Source organism: Pseudorca crassidens, chromosome 10, assembly GCF_039906515.1.
Source record: "Pseudorca crassidens isolate mPseCra1 chromosome 10, mPseCra1.hap1, whole genome shotgun sequence".
NCBI classification, from domain to species: Eukaryota; Metazoa; Chordata; class Mammalia; order Artiodactyla; family Delphinidae; genus Pseudorca; species Pseudorca crassidens.
The window spans coordinates 16003232-16023078 of NC_090305.1; the positions used below are offsets into that span (position 1 = coordinate 16003232).

Below are 19847 nucleotides of genomic sequence, written 5' to 3' on the forward strand. Positions count from 1 at the left end.
CTATATCCTTGCAGTAGCCTGAAAGGGTGGTAGGGAGTGTCTTTCTTCTTTTCTAGCTCCAGCATCCAGCAAGTGCATATCATATGGTATGCACTCAATGAAATTTGTTTGAACTTAACCAGATCTTGGGGAGAAGGGGTACAATCATTCATTGATTCAACATATTTATTGAGAGGCTATTAAGTGCAAGATTATGAGCTAGGCAGTGGGATGACCACCAAGAAGAAGGTTATGAGCTAGGCAGTGGGATGACCACCAAGAAGAAGGGCCTACTTTTGGTCTAGTGAAAGAGATGAGGCAACATAAACACACAATTCTAATTCAGCTGCGTGAAGACTGCTGTGGACCTTAGGTCACAGTTCAGATTTTTTTTTTTGGATGAGCAAAGCGTGCCATTTTAGCTAGAGGGAAATGCACTAGGAAAGTCATTTACAAAATAAGTCAATTGTCCCAACTCACTGTGAAACCCAGAGTCACGCATAATTTCGACTTCCTTTCATGGCTATTGTCTTCACTTTCTAAAGTGGAAATGCTTTTCTGGTAAACAAGGTCAGTGTCTGGGGTAAAGAATAATAAGGTGAGATAACTCATGTAAGGTAACCAGGTCAGAATCTGTATATACTCCATGAAAGTTGTCTTTCTCAGCTAAACTGCTGCTCCTAGACTGTCTTCTAAGCATTAAAACCAACCAACCAACAAACAAAAAACCTTGCTTGGTGTTAAATGATCTATATTAAGTTTAATCCAACTGTTATCTTTTTACCCTTCTCCATTTTCTTTAATATGACCTCTTTTCACAAAAGGTCGAGGAAGCTGGTAAAATGTAATGAAAAGAGCAGATTCTCTGGGAGTCCGGCAGAGTTGGGTTTAGCACAGAGGACAGTCACTACTACTAGAATCACTTTGGGCACGTAATCAAACTCCCAGTTTCCTCTTTTGTAAAATAAGTATAATAATAAATGAGGAGATAATGTTTATGGAAAGCTCTGAACACAGTACTCGACACGTAGTAAGAGCTCAGGAGAAGGTAGCTATTAAACGATTCTAAGAACTCGAGGTCTTGAAGGTATTATTTTCGTTCTGGCAACCAAAAGAATCGTTAAATGAAATCATTACTAAACCAAGTTGAACCTGAACGCGCACTTCCAGTAATTTGATCTCTCTGGGCCACCGTCTGCGAGCATGCGTAAAAAAGCGTGGCGGGACGTATGTGTCATGGCGAGCTCCATCTAAAGTCGCTGCAGTTTCCGGAGAGTGGCGTGTAGGTTCTCTTACTTTTGGCTGGCTTGTTGTTTCGTGACTGCTGGGTTAAGGGTGGCGGGTGGGTCAGTGTGGGGCAGAGTTGGCCAGAGTTCCTTTTACGGCGGAGCCTTGTTTCCCCAGTTTTAGTCTTTCTCGGGAGGTTTGCTGGTTTGTTTCGCAGTTAAAAGGGAACTTACCAGCTGAGCTGGGGGAATTGGGAGGCAGGTAGCGCTGCCAGGAGTGAGGACGGGTCTTTGGCCTTATGTGCTCCAGGGCTGTAAGGAGTATTTAAGGGAACTCGTTGCGTATTGTCAAATCTAACTTCATTCGTTTTACCACTTTCTGCGTTAGTGAGTTTGTGGGACGGGACAAGGCTTTCACAGTTACCTAGCTTTCACAGAGCTGTATCTCAGAAATTTAAACTGAAGTTGGTCTGAAGATTAGGTGTCTTGATTTTTCACTTTTCTTTCTTGTTTACTGATAAAACCTCTTTCTGAATCTCGGGACGATACGTGTCTTTCGTGTGTCAGGTGATGTGGATACTTAATTGCCATATTTCTGTTTTGTAGTTCTCGGTATTACTTGAATCACGCAGACGTGTTGTAGTGCTGGATAGTATTTATTAACTACGGCCAGACGCTGGATCTCAGTCATAGCAAATGTGGCAGATGTTAACACACCTGGCCTAATCAGAAAGAAATTGGGAGTAATATGGAACATCATTAACCCTGATGTATAAAGTAGCCTTTTATGGAGTTTAATCCCTTTTAGGTAGTTTTAAAGAGCCCTTACCGTGGTTTAGTGAAGTTGTTGCGAGCTTGCTTTTTCTAATCAGTTTTAATTTTCCAGACTCATCTTTCAAGAAGATTTGAGACTAATTGCGAATAATCAAGGTACTCATTTATTTTAAGCCTTTTATGTTGGAGTGACGTGTTACATATTATAACGTGCAGAAAGGTAGCCTAATTTTAATTTCTTAGTGATTTTGCCACCATCATTATCTGAAAACGCCAAGATCTCCCTATCACTAAATCCAAGAAACGTTTTCATTCATTTTACTTAACTTTGCATTACCTGCGTTGAGCAGCGCTGACCGTGTCCACCTCTTTCACATGCTCGCTTCCTTTTCCTTTGGTGACCCACTGATTTTCTTCTTCTCTAGTGGCTTCTTCTTGATCTCCATTATAGGCTGGTTCTCTTCCCTATGGCAGGTAAACATGGAGTTCCTTAAGGCTTGGTCCTGTCCTCTTTCCAATTAGAAGAAATTCTGTTCTCTTTCTCTGGGTGAGCTAATGCACAACCTCATCAACATTGTTGTTCTCTGTCTTTTTTATTCTAGCCATCCTAGTGTGTGTGAAGTGGTGTCTCATTGTGATTTTGATTTGTATTTTCTTGATAGCTAATGATGTTGACATCTCATCATGTTATTGGTCGTTTGTATATCTTCTTTGGAGAAATGTCTGTTCAAATCCTTTTTTCATTGGGTTATTTTTCTGTTGTTGAGTTGTAAGTGTTCTGTATGTATTCTGATACCAGACCTTTATCAGACATTTGATTTGCAAATATTTTCTCCAATTGTATGAGCTCTCTTTTCACTTTCTTGATAGTGTCCTTTGAAGCGTGAAAGTCTTAAATCTGAAAGTCTTACATGTAAGTCCAGTCTGTTTTCTCTTTTGTTGCTTATTCTTTTGGTGTCATAACTAAGAAACCAGTGCTTAATCTAATGTCATGAACATTTACACCTGTCTTATCTTCTAAGAGTTTTATAGCATTAGTTCTTAAATTTAGGTCTGCAATCAATTTGAGTTAATTTTTGTATGTGATGTGAAGTAGGAATCCAACTTCATTCTTTGCATGTGGCTATCCAGTTGTCCCAGCACCATTTGTTGAAAACACTACTCTTCTCCCCATTGAATTTTCTTGGCACCCTTGTTGAAAATCAGCTGACCAGCTAATACATTTTTGACAAGCATTCTGGATGATTTTTGTGAAAGAATAACTCTAGGACGGTGATTCTCAAACTGTAGTGCACATCATAGTCACCTGGAGGGCGTGTTAAAGATTGCTGAGCTTTACTCAGAGTATCTGGTTCAGTAGATTTTGGGTGGGACCCCAGACTTCTCATTTCTAACAAGTTCCCCAGTGACCCTAATTGTGCTGGTGTGGGAACCACACTGTGAAAACTACTGGTGTAGGACTTTGGTTCACAACTGTGGCAACACATATGAGAATTACTGGAAAGTTTTAAAAAATATTGATGTCCAGGCTCCGTTCTAGCGATTGGTTCAACTAGCGCAGGGCTCAGTTGTCCGTAATTTTCCATAGCTCCTCAGGTGACTATAATGAACACTCAAGACTGAGAACCTTTGCTGTAGGAGAACAGTGGTTCTCAATCAGAGGTGTATAGTGGAATCACCTGGGCAGGTTTTACCTTCCCATCCTTAAATTCCTCTCTGGAGAATGGGGCCTGGGTATTTGCTGTTCTAAAGGTCTCCTAATAAATCACCTCTGTAAGTAACCAGTACTCTATATTATTCTCTCTTCATCATTTTCAATATCTCCTTTTTTCACTTACTGTTTTTATTTCCTTTATTAAACTTGATTTCCTCTACCTTTGAGAAGAAACTTTCTGCGATCCTGTTGTTCCATTTAACTACTATCTTGTTTTCCTTTTATTCTCCAACTTTCATTATTATTCACTTAGTTAATAATTTCTGAAGGCTAACAATTCCATTTACCAGTTCGTTGGCAGTAAGAACTTAAGCTGATTAATAGTGATGAGTGAGTTTGTTCAGGTGCTTATTATATGCAGCCAGGTTTAGGAACCTCTGCATTATATATTTGTCTCTTTTGTCTCCCTAGAGTGAATTTCTGGAAATGGAATTGCTGGGCAAAAGGATATATGTGTTAAAGTTTGACATGTATTGCCAGATTGCCCTTCAGAAAGGGTATGTCGGTTTTACCATGCTTTCTGCTAGCAGTTGGGTGTTTGTCAGTCTTTGTTATCAATGGGGTAGATGGAAAATAACTCCTTGTTTAAACACGTGCCCTTAGTGTGTTTGAGCATTCTTTCCTATGCTTAACAGCTATTTGCATTTCTTAAGTGTGTTGCCGGTTTTGCCTTTGCCCATTTTTTTCTGGAATGTTTTTCTTTCTTAGGGTTGCCTTAGACTCTTGTATTATTTGTGCCTTGCCAATGAGGCAGAGCCATGTGGGGAGAGCTTGGTGTTGAGAGAGGGCCTAGGTTCTAATTTTAGCTCTATCAGTGGACAAATCTTTTAGCTCCTCTGGACTTCAGTTCTGTAAAATAAGAGGCTTAGCAGTGTTCCCTGCTTCCCTAACTCTGATATTGTATGTCTACTGCAGTGGACCCCTCTCATCTCTCTTCTTCCATACTGTTTCCCTTCAGTGGATCCATAAGCAATTGTGTATGGGATGTAAATATTGTGTAATTAAAAAAAATTAATATATGTCATTCAATTCATAATCCTTCAGTAGTTCTTCAGTAACATTGAAAGGCACTACCTGGTCTTAGCCTTTCTCACTTAACTTTGTTATTTCATAGAGTCATACTTTATAGAAGAAGCCGTAGGGGTTAGGTATTTATTTCACCTTCCCACCTACTGTAAGAATTTCCTCCTATGTTACAGAAAGGCTAGCTAAATTCAGCTGAAGCAAGTGTTTATTTATCCATTCATTCAACAGATACTCTACACCTGCTGTGTGCTAGGCATTGTTACAGGTGTTGTAGATACAGTGGTGAAAAAGAGATGACACCTTTGTTCTTATGGAGCTTACACTGTAGTGAGAAAGACAGATGCACTTATATACCTACCTGGAGTCAGGTAGGTAAGTGTTATGAAGAAAAATGAAGCATAAAGGGGGTTAGAGGCCGGTGAGAATGTGTGGGATGCCTAATCGGTGTGTGCTTATTTTAGATAGGGTGATTAGGAAAAGGCCTCTCCAAGGTGTCATTTGAGTAGAGAAGTAGGCAGCAAGGCATACGAATATCTGGGGATGATATTCAAGGCCGAGGAAGAGCAAGTGTGAAGGCCCTGAGTCAGAAGCTAGTTTGGCCTGCTCAGAGAATGTCTGAAAGATTATTATAGTTGGGGCAGAGTGGGAGGTAGCAGAGGGGGCATATTTTGTTAGACCGGGTCGTGTACAGTAAAAAGTATTTATTGAGAAGCTGTAGTGTGCTAGACAGTTCTAGGCACCACCTGGGATAAAGCAGTGAGCAAAGCACCCAAAAGCCTTTACCTCCCCCTGCCCCCCCCATCCCCCTGGGAGTGTATATCCTAGTAGAAAGAGATAGTAAACAAAATAATGAAGATATTTTCATGGAGGAAGAAATTTTCCTCTACCCTTCTAGGTTCTTCTGGCTGGTCTAGAATTAAACTGACAGATTAACAGGAGGCTAATCAAATGAAAGTTTAATAACATGCATACATGGGGAGACCCAGCCAAACAGTAACTCTCCCAAGTGGTTGAAACCGTTGCCTTAAACCCTTCTGTCTTCAGCTAAAGACAAAAGAGGATCTTGGGGTAGTGGTTTGGGACCTCAGAGGGGAGGAAGGCAGTTGCCAGGCCGTGGAAAAGCAAATGTTTGGTAACAGAGGAATTTTAACAAACAGACTTTGCTAGGTTCCTCCCTGTCTGCACACGTAGTTCATACTCTAGTTATCTGTGGTGATTACTCCCTTCCTGGAACAGGTGCTCTGTTTACACGCTTTTAGGCATTTACGGGGAAGGTCAGAGTTTCTTCCTGAATCTTTTGGTCCTTGATTGTTTTCAGCTCAGAATAATCTGCGTGGCAAGCAGACATTTTGGGGTGGCAAGTTTACTCCCCTGTAGTATCTAAGCAGGTGGTGAACTGCTGTGGTAAGGAAACAAGGCAGGGAAGGCGGATAGGAGGCGTGTGTACGTGGTGAGGTGGGAGTTGCTCAGGAAGACCTCACTGGTGACATTTGAACAAAGTCCCAAAGGGCTTGAAGGCATTCCAGGCAAGACGAAGACCTTGAGATGAGTGTGTGCCTGGTGGGTGTGAACTAGCCAGGGTGCCCGTGTGGCTGAGTGGAGTGAGAGGGGAGAGCGGTGGGAAGTGGGGTCACAGAGGTAACAGGAAGCTGATTATGTCCTAGTAGAACTCTGTAGCAGTTTTTACTCTGGGGCTTTTTACTCTGAGATGGAATACCAAGGGAAGGTTTTGATCAGAAGCCTGAGAAGAATTTAGATTTTAAAGGGATCCCTGGCTTACGTGCTGCAAGTGTCCTTCGGGAATTAAGGGTAGAAGCAGGGTGACTGTTACAGTAACCCAGGCAGGAGTTACTGTTGGTTTGGACCAAGAATGTAACAGTGGGTATGGTCAGAAGTAGATTCTGAATATATTTGGAAGGTCAAGCCAGCAGGCTTTTGTTGGTGGGTTGGATTTAGGGTGAAGGAAAGAGACGAGTCAGGGATGGATCCAGGATTTTTGGCCTGAGTGGGTGGAAGGTTGGGATTGCCTTTAAGCGAGATGGGGAAAGTTCTGGGAGGATCTGGTGTGATGTTGTTGGTTGCAGGTGGGGTAAGGTGGGGAGAGGATCAAGAGTTTTGTTTTTGACCTTTTAATTCTGAAGTAACTATTAGACATTCAAGCGGGGGTGTTGAATAGGCAGTTGGACATCTGAGTCTGAAGTTCAGGGGAGGACTGGGGCTGGTTATACAAGCATACAGTTGGTATGGCAAGGCCTTGGGACTGGATGAGATCACCTAGGGTGTGTCTGTTAACTAGAGAAGAGAAGTACTGTAACGGAGCCCTGGGGGCATTCCGACATTGAGAAGTTGGAGAGTTGAGGAGGAACCAGCAAAGGAGACTTGGGGAGTGGTTGACATGGTAGGAGGAGAACTCAGAGTGTGGGATTCCAGGAGCCAGTGAAGAAGATCGCTTTAGGAGGGAATGCATGGACCGTAGTGTCAGATGCTGCAGACCGGGTCAGGCGAGATGGCTGAGAATTGACCACCGTGTACACTGTTGTGAGTCACTGAAATCAGGACAGCAGTTTTGGTGGAGTGGTCGGGGTGAAAGCCTGGTTTAGTAGAGAATGGGAGGGGGAGATTGGAGACAGTTCTTGCAAGGACTTTTCTTTTCTTTCTTCCTTTTTTTTTTTTTTTGCGGTACGTGGGCCTGTCACTGTTGTGGCCTCTCCCATTGCAGAACACAGTCTCCGGACGTGCAGGCTCAGCGGCCATGGCTCACGGGCCCAGCCGCTCCGCGCGGCATGTGGGATCCTCCCAGACCGGGGCATGAACACGTGTCCCCTGCACCAGCAGGCGGACTCTCAACCACTGCGCCACCAGGGAAGCCCAGGAGTTTTCTTTTAAAGGAGAGAAATGTGGTGGAGTTAGTAGGTGGAGGAGGTGGGGTCCGGATAAGGTTTTTGTTTTTCAAATGGGAGAAGTAACAGTATGTTTATACCCAGATAGTAATGATTCAGTAAAGAGACAATTAGTGATGATGCAAGAAGAGGAAGCATGGCTGGAATTCTGTGCTGGAGCAGGTCAGAGTAGAGGGATTGCTCTAAGGGGGGTGGGCAGTTCATTCACTGTAACAGATTGATATGTGGGCAAAGACCCATTTCCCAGTAAGAGAATGAAGTCATCCATGTGTACAGAATGTGGGAGGGGATCTGAGGGTTGGCTTCATTCTGGCCTTCTGTTTTCAGTACCGTCTGCAGCCTCATGAAGAGGAGATCTGTGAGGAATTAATTTTCAGAAAACTCCTAAGATCAGCGAGTTTAAGTTTCTTCACCACAGTGCTTCCCAGTCTTTGCTCTACTAATGCGTACTGGGAGCCTGTCTGTCTTCCCAGACGCAGACTGTCCCAAATTTATTTGACCACAGAACTGTGTCTTCACTGATAGTCAATAAATAGAACGAATTTGGGAAAGACTAGCCTAGTTCATTTCACCTTACCTATAGTTTGCTGAGTCGGCCAGGGCTCTTGTTCACAAGAACAGAAGCCCCAACTCAAATGAATTTGAGCCACAGAGGGAATTTGTTAGCTCACGTGACTGGGCAGGGCAGGGCTGCATCTGGCTGCAGGCATTGGTTGGACCCAGTTGCTCAAATAATGTCAGTGTTGCTCGTTGTCTCTCCAGCTCTTAGAAGCCTTTCCTGCCTTGGGTAGGTTTCTGCTTTGTGGCAGGCAAGATGGCCCCCAGTATCCTCAAGTTGACAGCCTCCTAACTTAGTCACTTCAGTGAAAGAGAAGCCAGCTCTCCTGTTAGCCCTGGCACAGAAGTTCTCGTGATGATTCTCATTGGCTCGGCTTGTCATGTCCAAACCTGCACCAATCATTGTGGCCCAGAGGATGAATTACTCTGGCACATGGGGCTCATGTGCCATGGCTGCATCTGGGGAAGGAGGAGGCCTGTGACAGACAGTCCTACCCTGACCACGTGGTATGGGTGTTCACTATCATTTACACAGTTCTTGACTGATAGCCATCTGGGCTATTTCTGATCTTTTGTTCTTCTAAGCAATATAAAGCTAGCTGAGATTTGAACACAGATTTGTCTGATTTACAGGGCCTAGTTTGTCATACTTGTAAAGTGCATTATAGCCAAGGGCACAAAATGAGCCTGGCTGGAAATGCTCTATTAATGGAAAGATGGGAATCTGACAAATGAAGAGAAGGAAAATTCATCAGAAAGGCTCGAGACCAGAGGAGAGTGTAGGACCCTTAACACTGGTTTAGGCGACCCGGATGAAAAGCGGTCGTTCCGGGTAATTAAGTAGGCCGTAGCGTCTCGCACAGCACGTGGGCTCAGGCTCATCTGCCGTGGAGTCTTTGAGCTGCTTTGGGTGAGTTAGCTTCTCTGTGTTTTAGATTACTCTTCATTTTTTTTTTGTTTGGCTGTGCCACGTGGCTTATGGGATTTTAGTTCCCCGACCAGGGATGGAACCCAGGTCCTCGGCAGTGAGAGTGTGGAGTCCTAACCATTGGACAGCCAGGGAATTCCCTGGATTACTCTTTAAAGTGAGCATAACACCACCACCTACCTCCTGGAGTTGTTGTGAATGGTTAATGAGATGAAGCTGTGAAGCCCTTGCTTCCTGTCTGGACACAGTATTAGTGGAGGTCTGCCAGTAAGTGTCCTCAAGTATCGGCAGACCTCGTTTTCTTGTGCTTCACTTTACTGTGCTTCGCAGATGTTGCCTTTTTTTGTTTTTACACATTGAAGCTTTGTGGCAACCTGGCATCCAGCATGTCTGTTGATGCCATTTTTCCAAAAGACAGCACTTACTCTGTGTCTCTGTGCCACATTTTGGTAATCCTCGCAGTATTTCAGACTCTTTCATTATTGTTATATTTGTTATGGTGATCTGTAATCATTTATCTTTGTTACTCTTGTAATTGTTTTGGGGCGCCTTGAACTACGCCTGTATGAGATAGTGAACTTTATTGGTAAATGTGTGCTCCTACTTAAACCAACTGGCCCTTCCCCCACCTCTCCCCCTTTCCTCGTGCCTCCTTATTCCCTGAGACTCACCAATACTGAAATTAGGCCAGTTAATAACCTGGCAGTGGCCTCTAAGTGTCCAAGTGAAAGGAAGAATTGCGTGTCTCTCAGTTTAAATAAACTAGAAGTGATTAAGCTTAATGAGGAAGCCGAGATAGCCTGAAAGCTAGGCTTCTTGTGCCAGTTAGCCAAATTGCGAATGTAAAGGAAGAGTTCTTGAGGGATATTAAAACAGATCCTCCAGTGAACACATGGATGATAAAAAAGCAAAACAGCCTTATTGCTGATATGGAGAAAGTTTGAGTGGTGTGGATAGAAGATCAAACCAGCTGCAACGTTCCCTTAAGCCAAAGCCTAATCCTGAGCAAGGCCCTAACTCTGTTCAATTCGGTGCAGGCTGATAGAGGTGAGGAAGCTACAGAAGAAACGTTTGAAGCTAGCAGAGGTTGGTTCATGAGATTTAAGGAAAGAAGCCGTCTCCATACGTAAAAGTGCAAGGTGAAGAAGCAAGTGCTGATGGAGAAGCTGCAGCAAGTTACCCAGAAGGTCCAGAAGATCTAGCTAAGATACTTACAGTGGCTCAGTGCCTGGTCTCAGAACTTCAAAGGACAGGCTGCCTCTCTTGTCAGGGGCCAGTACAGCTGATAATGATAAGTTGAAGCCAGTGCTCATTTCCCGTTCCGGAAATCCTAGGGCCCTTAAGAATTATACTAAATCTTCCCTGCCTGTGCTCTATAAATGGAAAAACAAAGCCTGGATGACAGCACATCTGTTTATGACATGGTTTACTGAATACTTTAAGCCCACTATTGAGACCTACTGCCTAGAAAAAACATTCCTTTGAAAATATTAACTGCTCATTGACAGTACACCTGGTCACCCAAGAGCTCTGATGGAGATATACAAAGAGATTAATGTTTTTCATGCTGCCAACACAGCATCCATTTCGCAGCCCATGGGTCAAGTAGTAATTTTGGCTTTCAAGTGTTACTATTGAAGAACTATATTTTATAAGGCTAAGCTGCTATAGATAGTGATTCCTCTGATGGATCTGGGCAAAGTAGATTGAAAACCTTCTGGAAAGGATTCACCATTCTAGGGGCCATTGAGGACATTTGTGATTCATAGGAGGAGGTCAAAATTTCAACATTAACAGGAGTTTGGAACAAGTCGATTCCAACTTTCATGGATGACTTTGAGGCATTCAAGGTTTCGTGGAGGAGATAACTGCGGATGTGGTGGAATTAGCAAGAGAACTAGAATTAGAAGTGGAGTCTGAAAATGTGACTGAATTGCTGCGATCTCATGGTAAAACGTGGATGGACGAGGAGTTGCTTCCTCGTGAGCAAGGAAAGTGATCTCTTGAGATGGAACCTACTCCTGGTGAAGATGCTGTGAAGATTGTTGAAATGACAACAAAGGATTTAGAATATTACGTAAACTTAGTTAATAAAGCAGAGGCAAGGTTTGAAAGAATCGACTTTAATTTCAAAAGAAGCTCTACTGTGGGTAAGATGCTGTCAAACAGCATTGCATGCTTATAGAGAAAGTGTTCATGAAAGGAAGAGTCAATTGATGAGGCAGACGTCACTGTTCTCTTATTTTAAGAAATTCCCACAGCCACCCCCCTTCAGCAGCCGCCACCCTGACCAGTCAGTAGCCATCAACATGGAGGCAAGACCCTCCACCAGCAAAAAGATTATAATTCTCTGAAGGCTCGGATGGTGGTTAACTTTTTTTTAGCAACAAAGTATTTTAAAATGAAGGCATATACATAGTTTTTTTAGATATAATGCTATTTCACACTTAATAGACTACAGTATAGTGTAAACATAACTTTTATGTGCACTGGAAAATCAGAAAATTCATGTGACTCGCTTTATTATGACATTCGCCTTATGGTGGTGGTCTGGAGCTGAACCTGCAGTTATCTTTGAGTTATGCCTGCACGTTTCGTTTTTCAGGTAGCTTTTTTTCTTAAGTATTTTAACATAATTGTAGATTTACTTAGTTATAAAAATTATGTGGAGATGCTGTACACTTTACCCAGGTCTCCCCCAAAGGTAGCATCTTGCAAAACTGTAATATGTACCGTATCACAACCTGGATATCGACATGATGTGGTCAGGATGCAGAACATTTCCGTCACCACAAGGATCGCGCACACTGACCTCTCAAGTATGTTATATAAATGTAATCATACAGTAGATAACCTTTTGCACTTGGCTCTATTCACTGAACAGAATTCTCTGGCGATTCATCCAGGTTGTTACATGTGTCAATAGTTCATTCCTTTCTGTTGCTGAGTAGTATTCCGTGGTATTGGATGTGCCTCAGTTTACTTAACCATTCAACCGTTGAAGGGCATCTGGGTTGTTTTCAAGTTTCAGCTCTTAGAAAGCTGCTGTAAATATTTATTTTAGGTTTTTGTGTGACTGTCTTAATATTTCTCCTGGATAAACACTTAGAAGTACAGTTGCTGGGTTGCACTGTAGTTTCATGATTAGTTTAAGAAAATTCCAAACTGTTTTCCAGAGCAGCTGTACCATTTTATATTCCCCCCAGGGCTGTACGAGTGATCCAGTTTCTCCACATCCTGGCCAGCATTTAGTGTGATAGCTATGCAGTGCTATCTCATTGTGGTTTTAGTTTATATTTCTCTGATGGCTGGTCATGTTGAGTCTCTTTTCAGGTGCTTATTTTTCCCTCTGGATATCCTCTTAGGTGAAATATCTCTTTGTCTTTTGTCTATTTTCTAACTGAATTTTTTTCTTTTCTTTCTTTTTCCTTTTTTTGACTATTCTGTTTTGAGTTCTAGATACTAGTCCTTTGTCAGACATGTAGTTTGCAAATATGTTTTTCTCAGTCTACAGCTTGACGTCTCATCTCTCAAAAGGGTCTTTTGCGGAGTAAAAGTCTTTAATTTTGGTGATGTCTGGGCTTGTTAATTTTTCTTTTTATGGATGGTACTTTTGGTGTCAAGTCTAAAAACAACTCACTTAGTTCTAGATCCAGAAGACTTTCTCTTACGATTTTTTTCTATAAGTTTATAGTTTTGTTTTACATTTTAGTCCAGGATCTATTTGAATTAAGTTTTGTATAAGGTGTGAGACTTAGGTGGTTGTTCATTTATTTGTCTATAAATGTCCAGTTGCTTGAGCAGAAATTATTGAAAAGGCTATCTTTTCCTCCACTGAATTGTGTTTTGCAGTTTTGTGTTTTTTTGGTGTTTGTGTGGAGTGGAATGGTTATTGTCTAAAAGTTTTCTGTCTTGTTAGGCTGCCACTTTTCTGGTTCTTTGGTAACAGAACAGGCTTTTGTTTTGTTGAGGGCCTTTATTGTCTGCACCTGTTGGCATTTCTGGGTTGCTGGCTTCTTCAGCTCCAAGTCTGGGATATAGGAGGCAAAGCAAAACCCAAGGAGCCACCATGGTGGTATAACTTGGGTTGCAAGGTCCCTAGCCGGTCTGCCTTCTCTCCATCTTTCAAAGTGTTCTTATGTTTACTTTACATATATGTCTGGAGTTCTAGTTGTACTTAGTGGGAGGGATAGGGAAAATATGTTTATTTCATCTTCCTGGAAGCAGTGTCCACATTTTCTTTTCTTAATTATAAAAAATTTGAACATTCAGGAAAGTAGAATTGGATAATAAATACCAACATGCCTATTTCCTAGATTTAAGAGTTGTAAATGTTTCCCCATGTCTTAATATATTTTTTATTGTTTTAAAATAAATTATAGACATAATATTTGCCTCTACATATTCAGTATGCATCTCTAAAAAATAAGATTTTAAACATAAAGACAATACTTTAATGATTTTTAGCAATATCCAAATACTATCTAATACCCAGTTCATATTCTGATTTCCCTAATTGTTCCCAAAATGTCTTACAGTTGTTTGGACAAAGTAAGACCTGATCAAGAGCATGAATTGTGTTCATATTATCTTCTAAGTATCCTTTAATCTTGAACAGTTCCTTTCCTGCTTTTTTCTCCATGACACTGATTTGTTGAAGAAATAGTTCCAGTTGAACCCTGGAATGTCCCACTGTCAATAAGATTTATCTCGTGTTTCTTTTACTGTATCTCCTGTATTTTCTGTAAACTTGAAGTTAAAATCTAAAGGCTTTATTAGATTCAAGTTTGGCGAGAATATTTCACGGGTGATGTTATGTTGAACAGATTTTCTGAGGGACTCATATGCTTGAATCATTTATAACTTTTTTATGTGATAGAGAAGATGCCTTCTGCATCCTGTGATACATTCCTGGATGACATAGAAGATATTGTGTCACAAGAAGATTCAAAGCCCCAAGATAGGCGTTTTGCGAGAAAGCACGTTGTTCCAAAGGTGCGAAGGCGAAATACCCAAAAATATTTGCAAGATGAAAACAGTCCACCAAGTGATAGGTAAGCTTTTCTTTTCTTTTGAAATTATATTCAGTATCATACCAGGGGAGTGGCTGGCACTACTGTATATGATATACGTAATGTCTCTTTTAAAAAAACCTTTGAGGGGCTTCCCTGGTGGCCCAGTGAGAGCTCCTCCTGCCGATGTAGGGGACACGGGTTCGTGCCCCGGTCTGGGAGGATCCCACATGCCACGGAGCAGCTGGCCCGTGAGCCATGGCCGCTGAGCCTGCGCGTCCGGAGCCTGTGCTCCGCAACGGGAGAGGCCACAGCAGTGAGAGGCCCGCGTACCACAAAAAAACAAAACAAAACAAAACAAAAACAACTTTGAAATTTTGAGAGGAAATGTGTAGTGTTTTTTTGTTTTGTTTTGTTTTTTGAATGGTTTTAAATTTAGCAAAGTCATTGACTAAAGAAGAAAAAGATGTCAAATTGCAAGTTTCTTAAAGGCAGGGCCTAGGGCAGTATTTGGCACAAAGATAGCTCCCCCCCTGCACCCTCCCCTGGCTGGATGTCTTTGCTGTTACAGTAGTTGGTGTGTAATTGTTACTCCCACATTAAAAATTGTATTGAATTTGTGATTCTTATGAGATAGTGGTGGTTTGGGCATTTGGTTTTTCTTAGCAAATTTACAAATACTTGTGGATCATCTAAAAGCATTGGGCACAAATTATTGTGCTGTTTACACTGTTAAATTAGGTCTCTAGTGAAATTCTAATACAACGTAGCCAGAAAGGAATATGCAGTTACATAGTTTTAATATGCTTATATTTGTTTACCTAGTAAATTGTTGAGAGTTTTAATACACTTGATTATTTTGTTTGGAACAGATTCATAAGATGTATGAATTTAAAATTTGCTTATATTTTAATGAATGAAGTTTATTAAGTTTGTCCTAAACATGTCGTTAAGGTAATGTCTATTTAATTATTAATTATTAGGGCAATCCAAGTTGAAAGTCCTTTTATTTCCTTTGTAAAAATATTACATTTTTCAGAACTGTATTTTTATATGTGGAATGCTTTGAATAGTGCTGTAGAGTGACAGATTTTCATTTTGATTCAGTTATTTATATCTGTAAGTTATAAAATAAAGATTGTAACTAGTATATAGTAGTCTTTAGATGTATTTAACTTTATTTGCCATTGCTGCTAGAACCATTTTCTGTGCTATTGTTATTTGTTTGTACCTTTCCAGTAGTTGAACTTAGTGGTAATATTTAGTAGTATTGAATTTAAAATACAACTCAGAGAAAAGATATTTTTTGTACAGAGTCTTAACTTAGAATCCCGTGCTGTTATTTTATCTTGTATTTAGATTTTTGGTGTAACAGCAGATTATGTATTAAGTTGGTGCATTTAATCAATAGCCTGTGAATGGATTGCAGTGAGTGAGTATTTTTGCATAATGGGCCCAGAAATTACCTAGTGCTTTTTATTTAAAAAATCCCTTAATGAGACTTCTTTTTTTAATTCATTAACAGCACTATTCCAGGCATACAGAAAATTTGGATACGGACTTGGGGTTGTTCTCATAATAATTCAGATGGAGAATATATGGCTGGACAACTAGCTGCTTATGGATATAAAATTACAGGTAATGAGATCTGTAATGTATTTTATTGATTAAATTTTTCAGAGATAAGTTTTTTAGAGATATCTTTTCTAACTTCAGCAACTAAAGGACATTTTAGCATAATTTGATGATTTTAAGGGAAAACAAAATGATACCTAATATATGTTGTCTAGATAACTACAGTTGACCCTTGAACAACACAGCTTTGAGCTGTGTGGGTCCACTTATCCGGGGACCTTTTTCAATACATACACTGTTATGTTTACAGTCCGTGGTTGGTTGAATCCTAGGATGTGGAACCCTCGGATATGGAGGGCTGGCTATGGCACTTGAGGATATGCGGATTTTGGTCTCTGCCGCAGGTCCTGGAACCAATCCCCTGAACATACTTAGGGATGACTCTGTGTGTGTGTGTGTGTGTGTATAATATTAAAAAAAAATTTTATTTTGAAATAAGTTTGAACTTTCAGGAAAGTAGTAAAATTGAGAGTTTGTATATGTCCTTTATCCAGGGTCCCCTAATCTTAATATCTAACATAATTGTAGAATAATTAATAAATTGGGAAATTAGTGTTAGCACAATACTATTATCTAAACTACAAATCTTGTTTGAATTTTGTCAGGTTTCCTATTTACATCCTTTTTATGTTCCAGGATCCAATCTAGGCTCTCACCTTATGTTTATTTGTAATGTCTCCTTAGTCTCCTCCAATCTGTGACAGTTGCTCAGTTTTTTCTCATCTTTTATGACTTTGACACTTCTGAAAGAAAATCGATTATTTTGTAGAATGTCCCTCACCTTGGGTTTGTCTGATAGAGTAAGGTAATTATGATTACCTTAGATTAGAGTAAGGTAATTATGCATTTTTGGCAAGAAGAGCACAGAAATGATATTGTATCCTTCTCAGTGCATCACATCGGGCAGGGGGCTTCATGATGTCAGTACACTACCCCTTGTCTGTCAGATTTCTCCACAGTAAAGTTACTGTTTTTCTCATTGTAACTAGTAAATACCCGGTGCCTCCTCAACCTCTTGCCTAGTAATTTTAGTATTCGATGATTTTAGTATCTGTTGGTGGATCTTGTCTGCAAGTTATTACTGTGATATTTGCCTAGTGGTGATTTTCTATTTTCTTCTTTTCTTCCACATTTATTAATCAGAGTCTTCTGTAAGGAAGGGCTGTCCTTTCCTCCCCATTTTATTTGTTGATATCAGTATGAACTCATGGATATTTATTTTATTCTATAGGTTATAGTTCAGAGCTATCATTATTTATTTATTTTTATTTATTTATTTATTTATTTATTTATTTTTTGCGATACGCGGGCCTCTCACTGCTGTGGCCTCTCCCGTTGCGGAGCACAGGCTCCGGACGCGCAGGCTCAGCGGCCATGGCTCACGGGCCCAGCTGCTCCGCGGCATGTGGGATCTTCCCGGACCGGGGCATGAACCCATGTCCCCTGCATCGGCAGGCGGACTCTCACCCACTACGCCGGCAGGGAAGCCCTATTTATTTTGTTTCTTGTATTGTTCCAACTTTGGCCATAGGACCTTGTTTAGACTGGCTCCTGTGTCCTTCAAACATGCCCCCATTCCTTTTTGAGCACTTCCTTATTTTCTGGCACCACAAGATATTCTAGTGTTGTATTTTCCCTTCCCCAGCCTTGGAAGCAACCACTTTTCCAAGGAATCCTGACCCCTTTCATTAGGAGAATAGTGTGTAGAACCAGACCAGAGATCTGGGCACTAGTTGTGCTTATTGCTACTGTGAAGTATCAGTGCTTCGAGGTTCTCTCAGTGGACAGAGTTAGGGAATATATATGTATATGAACTGGCACATCCATCTGTATCTGTTTCTGTTGTATGTACAATAAATGGGAACATAATTCGAATGCTTTGTGAGAGGCAGTGAATGGCCCAGTGCTTTATATGTGTTATCATGCTTAGTCCTTGTGACAAAAGGACATATTAGCATCCATTCATATAGGTGAGAATGGAGAGGTTGTTTCTTACTTTAAATCACATGGGCGGTAAAGTCTGTTGCTCCAAAACATTGCTCTTGACCACTAGTCTGTATCACATAGCACATTGCCTTTGCATGTGTAGTTGGCCTGTCCTAGCTTCAAGATGGATGTGAGGAGAAGGGCAGATTGGAAAGTTATTCCTTTCATAGCATTGTTTCCTTCAATAAGTAAGTAATTGTATGTCATTAACTCTGTTTTTGATAACTCATTCTTTTTTTAAAAAATTTATTTTTTTTTATTTATTTTGGGTTGCGTTGGGGTGTTGTTGCTGCGCTCGGGCTTTCTCTAGTTGAGGTGAGCAGGGGCTGCTCTTCCTTGTGGTGCGCAGGTTTCTTATTTCGGTGGCTTCTTTTGTTGTGGAGCATGGGCTCTAGGCACGCGGGCTTCAGTAGTTGTGGCACGCAGGCTCAGTAGTTGTGGTTCATGGGCTCTAGAGCACCGGCTCAGTAGTTGTGGCGCACGGGCTTAGTTGCTCCATGGCATGTGGGATCTTCCTGGACCAGGGCTCGAACCCGTGTCCCATGCATTGGCAGGCGGATTCTTAACCACTGCACCACCAGGGAAGTCCTGATAACTCATTCTTTAGACAGCAAAATCAGTCTTAAAACAGGTAAAAACACTCAATCTGCTTTTAGAATTACTTCTCTGTGTTCATTAGTAATTTTTGTATAATTTAGCCTGTACTTACCTTAATACATTCTGATGGTACAGTTTGAAAATTAAGAAAATAGCCTTTAAGATAACTTCCTAAATATTAAAAAAATTCAGAGCTTGACTTATCCTAGGTGATATTTAATATCTAACACATGTTAATTCATTTTAGCCTATTAACAGGTTTTTAGTATTATAACAGTACTCTTCTATGTAAAATAAGTCTTGATGTGTTTATACAAGAATATTAAACTTTGTTATGCAAACCTAATTTTCATTTCTTATTTGGGAATAGTAAAAATGGGAATTGGTTCCTTAATCACTTGAATGTGAAATTTATTTTTCTTGTTACTGTAGTTTATTTCTTTTATATGCCTGTATTACTTATATGTATTTGTATTAATTTTACATACTGTGATTTTACCCACTTCAGAAATTTAGCAGTTTTAATTCTAGTCTGGCTTGCATGCAGTAGACTGTAGGACCACTTTCTTCCTTGTCTAGATGCCATAGGCCCAGAAAATATAAACATTAGCTTCCTTAAAATATTTAATAAGGAAATCTCTACAGGTCTTTCATTTAGGTTAGATATATGAATGATTTCTGGATACCTATGCCAGTGGTCTCTTTTGTTATTGTGGAATAATGGGAATTTATAAAAATTATTATTGCTTAATAGTTTATAATATTTCATTAATCACATGTAGACCAAAAATATTTTCGTTTAACTCTGTAATTGATAAGAATGAGATATATAATAGATTATGTATAATGTACACAGAAGTTACTGAAAACAGTATACAGAGAAATTCAGAAATCTCAGTTACCAATGGTAGATATTTTTACTATTTGGGGAAGAAAGAGAGATTAGATATATACTTGAAATTGCTACTTTTCTAACTGTGTGAATCTAGGAATATAATTACTCCATAGTAAGACCTCACAGAGACTTAGAGAAGTAAATGCTTGTTCGTTGGCTCTTTCAAATCCTTTTTATTTTGAGGAAAAGGGTGGTTTATAACTTATAATGCCTGCTTGCTTCTCATTTCAAAGAATGAAACCTGCTGAGGAAAAATGATGTCATTCTCTAAAACTCAGATACCTGTTTGCATGATAGAATTAAATTAGTATTATGGAAAGCAGTTAAACTGTCCTGGTAGGTACAGTGGCTTTTTACAGAAGTATGATTTGAACACAAACATTTCATGAGTGTGTTCTTCAAGTGAGCAATTTTTATAGACTAACCCCCTCCCCCACAAATAATGCTGCCTTGGTTATTGTTTTTGGATTATTTCTTTTGGAATGTTGGTCAATTATTTTCATTGTCCTCATTGGTGGCGATCTTTATATCTTGAGAATATATTTAGTGTTTGAATGGTCACAGGTCGTTTGAGGCCAAATCTGATGAACAAGTATTGTGGTATGATACTCATATGT

At 40.4% G+C, this 19847-nt stretch overlaps 1 protein-coding gene across 5 annotated transcripts in view; it reads left to right on the forward strand.

Annotated features, from left to right (window-relative positions):
* The first annotated feature begins 1183 nt into the window (after positions 1 to 1183).
* The window catches only part of CDKAL1 (CDK5 regulatory subunit associated protein 1 like 1), a 650929-nt gene continuing 632265 nt past the window's right edge, over positions 1184 to 19847 (forward strand). Inside the window, exons 1-4 of one of the 5 annotated variants that reach the window (XM_067752108.1) lie at positions 1189 to 1261; positions 2092 to 2135; positions 13990 to 14159; positions 15643 to 15755. In XM_067752108.1, coding sequence (XP_067608209.1) covers positions 13990 to 14159; positions 15643 to 15755 — 283 coding nt within the window. In that variant the 5' untranslated portion in view covers positions 1189 to 1261; positions 2092 to 2135. Of the gene's footprint in view, positions 1262 to 1286; positions 1308 to 2091; positions 2136 to 13984; positions 14160 to 15642; positions 15756 to 19847 lie in introns of those variants that run through there. The other 4 variants (XM_067752105.1, XM_067752106.1, XM_067752107.1 and 1 more) reach the window with 4 other exon arrangements.